This window comes from Budorcas taxicolor, chromosome X, assembly GCF_023091745.1.
Source record: "Budorcas taxicolor isolate Tak-1 chromosome X, Takin1.1, whole genome shotgun sequence".
Classification (NCBI taxonomy): domain Eukaryota; kingdom Metazoa; phylum Chordata; class Mammalia; order Artiodactyla; family Bovidae; genus Budorcas; species Budorcas taxicolor.
In genome coordinates, this window is record NC_068935.1 from 119,358,929 (window position 1) to 119,362,789 (window position 3,861).

At 41.1% G+C, this 3,861-nt stretch overlaps 1 protein-coding gene across 1 annotated transcript; it reads left to right on the forward strand.

The window, feature by feature from the left end:
* Positions 1-473: 473 nt before the first annotated feature.
* LOC128070416 (60S ribosomal protein L31-like) lies at positions 474-839 on the forward strand. Its single transcript, XM_052663732.1, has one exon. The coding sequence runs from the start codon at positions 474-476 to the stop codon at positions 837-839; it is 366 nt and encodes a 121-aa protein (XP_052519692.1).
* The last annotated feature ends 3,022 nt before the right edge of the window (positions 840-3,861 follow it).

The following is a 3,861-nucleotide window of genomic DNA, read 5'->3' on the forward strand; positions in this document are numbered from 1 at the left end:
GTCAAAATAACCAACATATGGAAAATGCCTGTTACTTACCATCAATTTTATTTTTAAGTGACATTCGAATAGCTGGAAGAATTGTCAATCTGTACATTTTCCTTTGATTATATAGGAGACAGCCTGCCATTATACCAGAAATAGTTAATATTACAACAGTAGGCAGCCCCAAAACACACAGCTCCTTCTGCTTTCCAATTTGTATTTATTTGAAAAAGGTCTAGGCAGTGTAGTTTATGCCAAATTCTTTAAGAAGGTGTTGTATGCTTAAAGCCAACTTTTATTAGAATCTTCGATTAAGATCTCAGCAATGATAAGATTTCTTTATTGCTAGGAAATGTTTCTTATGTGACTTCTACAAATACATTTAGGTTTTTATTGGTATCTAATATATACATATGTGCTCACAACTGTTGTAGGACACGCAGGAAATACAAAGAACCCCTACGCATTTTTAACCTGGACCCAGCAAGATGGCTCTTGCAAAGAAGTGGAGCCAGAAGGGCCATCTTGCAATGAACGAGATAGTGACCAGAGAATACACCATCAACACACACAAGTGCATCCAGGGAGTGGCCTTCAAGAAGTGTGCCCCTGGGGTACTCAAACGGATCCAGAAGTCTGCCATGAAGAAGATGGAAACTCCAGATGTGCACACTGGCACCAGTCTTGGTAAAGCTGTCTGGCCCAAAGGAATAAGCCATGTCTCACACTATGTCCACGTCCTCTTGTTCAGAAAATATAATGAGCATGAAGAGTCACATCAGCTCTATATGCTGGTTAGCCATGGACCTCTCACTACTTTAAAAAAACCTAGAGTTAATGTGGATGAGAACTAAGCAATGACCATCAAAGTTGTGAAAACTCAAACACACACACAAGATATGATTCTCATATTAAGTTATGTACAATTTAACTGAACAGAAGATTAAGAAACAAACAACCCAAGACTAAATGCAACTACATCCGAAGGATGAGTTCTAAAGAGAGAAACTCGAGTGAGAATAGAAATAGATAATGAAAAGCTCGGAAAGGAGGTTAATGGAACCTAATCTTTGAATCCACTGACTGATGACTTTCTTTCAGAGGACATTATAATTCACATTTTCTAAATTCATCAATTGTCATTCTCAGCCATGCTTCCATTATTTATATGTCACTGGAAATAACTGAAATAAAGCTAATGTATTGAGCGCATACTATGTGCCAGGTATGATATAAAGTCTTTTACACAGATTTTCTCATTAATTCTCAGAATAACTCTTATGTTATATTGCCATCCTTTTTCATAAATTTTTTTTTAAATTGGTACTTACACAGGATTAAGTCCCCACTAAAAGAAACTGGAGTTCTTGGAGGAAATGGCTGATCCAGGGTAGGGGAAGGTAAAGTAAAGAGTGTACCTGGAATATTTTGTGGGGCAAGAAAGTAAGGAAGCACACAAAACCTGAAAAGAACATGGGAACCAGATTAAATGGGCTCCTCCTGGAAAAACTGGGAATAATTTGGGCATCAAAATAGCGTTAGAAATGGTTGATAAAACAACTGAACTTTTCTGTTTGCTTTGAAAAGTCATTTTTTAAAAACTTATCATTTTGTGTTGTGGTATAGCCAGTTAACAAAAAATGTTTTGATAGTTTTAGGTGGACAGTGAAGGGACTCAGCCTGTATGTATCCATTCTCCCCCAAACTCCCCTCTCATCCAGGCTGCCACATAACATTCAGCTGAGTTCCCTGTGCTATACATTTGGTCCTTGATAACACAACTGAACTTTTAAATAAAGAATCCATGAGTCCATAATGAGAAAAGTAACAGCCAGGCAGATGAGGTGGGCAGATAGGTAGATAGACAGCTACATAGATGGATACAGCCATACATATACACACAGAGGTCCTTCTCTATAACAGAATCCCAAATAATAAATATTAAAGTAGTGACAGTTAGGTGGCGCTAGTGGTAAAGAACACATCTGCCAATGCAGGAGACCATAAGAGATCACAGGTTCTATTCCTGGGTCGGGAAGATCCCCTGGAGAAGGGCATGGCAACTCCAGTATTCTTGCCTAGAGAATCCCATGGACAGAGGAGCCTGGCTGGCTATGGTCCATAGGGTCACAAAGAGTCAGACAAGACTGAAATGACTTAGCAAGCATTCATGACCTTTACAGAAATAATAAATTCAGATGAGAATTACTAATGGATGGGAAAAAATCACTGGATAAAAGTTTGTTGGAGAAAAGGCTATTTTACATGGTATTTCTCCACTGCTGCTGCTGCTGCAAAGTTACTTCAGTCGTGTCTGACTCTGTGCGACCCCACAGACGGCAGCCCACCAGGCTCCCCCGTCCCTGAGATTCTCCAGGCAAGAACACTGGAGTGGGTTGCCATTTCCTTCTCCAATGCATGAAAGTGAAAAGTGAAAGTGAAGTCGCTCAGTCATGTCCGACTCTTAGCGACCCCATGGACTGCAGCCCACCAGGCTCCTCCCATGGGATTTTCCAGGCAAGAGTACTGGAGTGGGGTGCCACTGCCTTCTCCACTGATAGCTTGTTAACTACATAGGAAAGTGAGTATCTTTACATTGGAGAAATCTGCTGGTAATGATGCTGTGAAAGTGCTGCACTCAATATGCCAACAAATTTGGAAAACTCAGCAGTGGCCACAGGACTGGAAAAGGTTAGTTTTCATTCCAATCCCAAAGAAAGGCAATGCCAAAGAATGCTCAAACCACCACACAATCGTACTCATCTCACACGCTAGTAAAGTAATGCTCAAAATTCTCCAAGCCAGGCTTCAGCAGTACGTGAACCGTGAACTTCCTGATGTTCAAGCTGGTTTTCAAAAAGGCAGAGGAACCAGAGATCAAATTGCCGACATCCGCTGGATCATGGAAAAAGCAAGAGAGTTCCAGAAAAACATCTATTTCTGCTTTATTGACTATGCCAAAGCCTTTGACTGTGTGGATCACAATAAACTGTGGAAAATTCTGAGAGAGATGGGAATATCAGACCACCTAACCTGCCTCTTGAGAAATCTGTATGCAGGCCAGGAAGCAACAGTTAGAACTGGGCATGAAACAACAGACTAGTTCCAAATAGGAAAAGGAGTACGTCAAGGCTGTATACTGTCACCCTGCTTATTTAACTTATATGCAGAGTACATCATGAGAAATGCTGGACTGGAAGAAACACAAGCTGGAATCAAGATTGCCGGGAGAAATATCAATAACCTCAGATATGCAGATGACACCACCCTTATGGTGGAAAGTGAAGAGGAACTGAAGAGCCTCCTGATGAAAGTAAAAGAGGAAAGTGAAAAAGTTGGCTTAAAGCTCAACATTCAGAAAATGAAGATCATGGCATCTGGTCCCATCACTTCATGGGAAATAGATGGGGAAACAGTGGAAACAGTGGCAGACTGTATTTTTGGGGACTCCAAAATCACTGCAGATGGTGATCACAGCCATGAAATTAAAAGACGCTTACTCCTTGGAAGAAAAGTTATGACCAACCTAGATAGTATATTCAAAAGCAGAGACATTACTTTGCCGACTAAGGTCCATCTAGTCAATGCTATGGTTTTTCCTTTAGTCATGTATGGATGTGAGAGTTGGACTGTGAAGAAGGCTGAGAGCCGAAGAATTGATGCTTTTGAACTGTGGTGTTGGAGAAGACCCTTGAGAGTCCCTTGGACTGCAAGGAGATCCAACCAGTCCATTCTGAAGGAGATCAACTCTGGGATTTCTTTGGAAGAAATGATGCTGAAGCTGAAACTCCAGTACTTTGGCCACCTCAGGCGAAGAGTTGACTCATTGGAAAAGACTTTGACACTGGGAGGGATTGGGGGCAGAAGAAGAAGGGG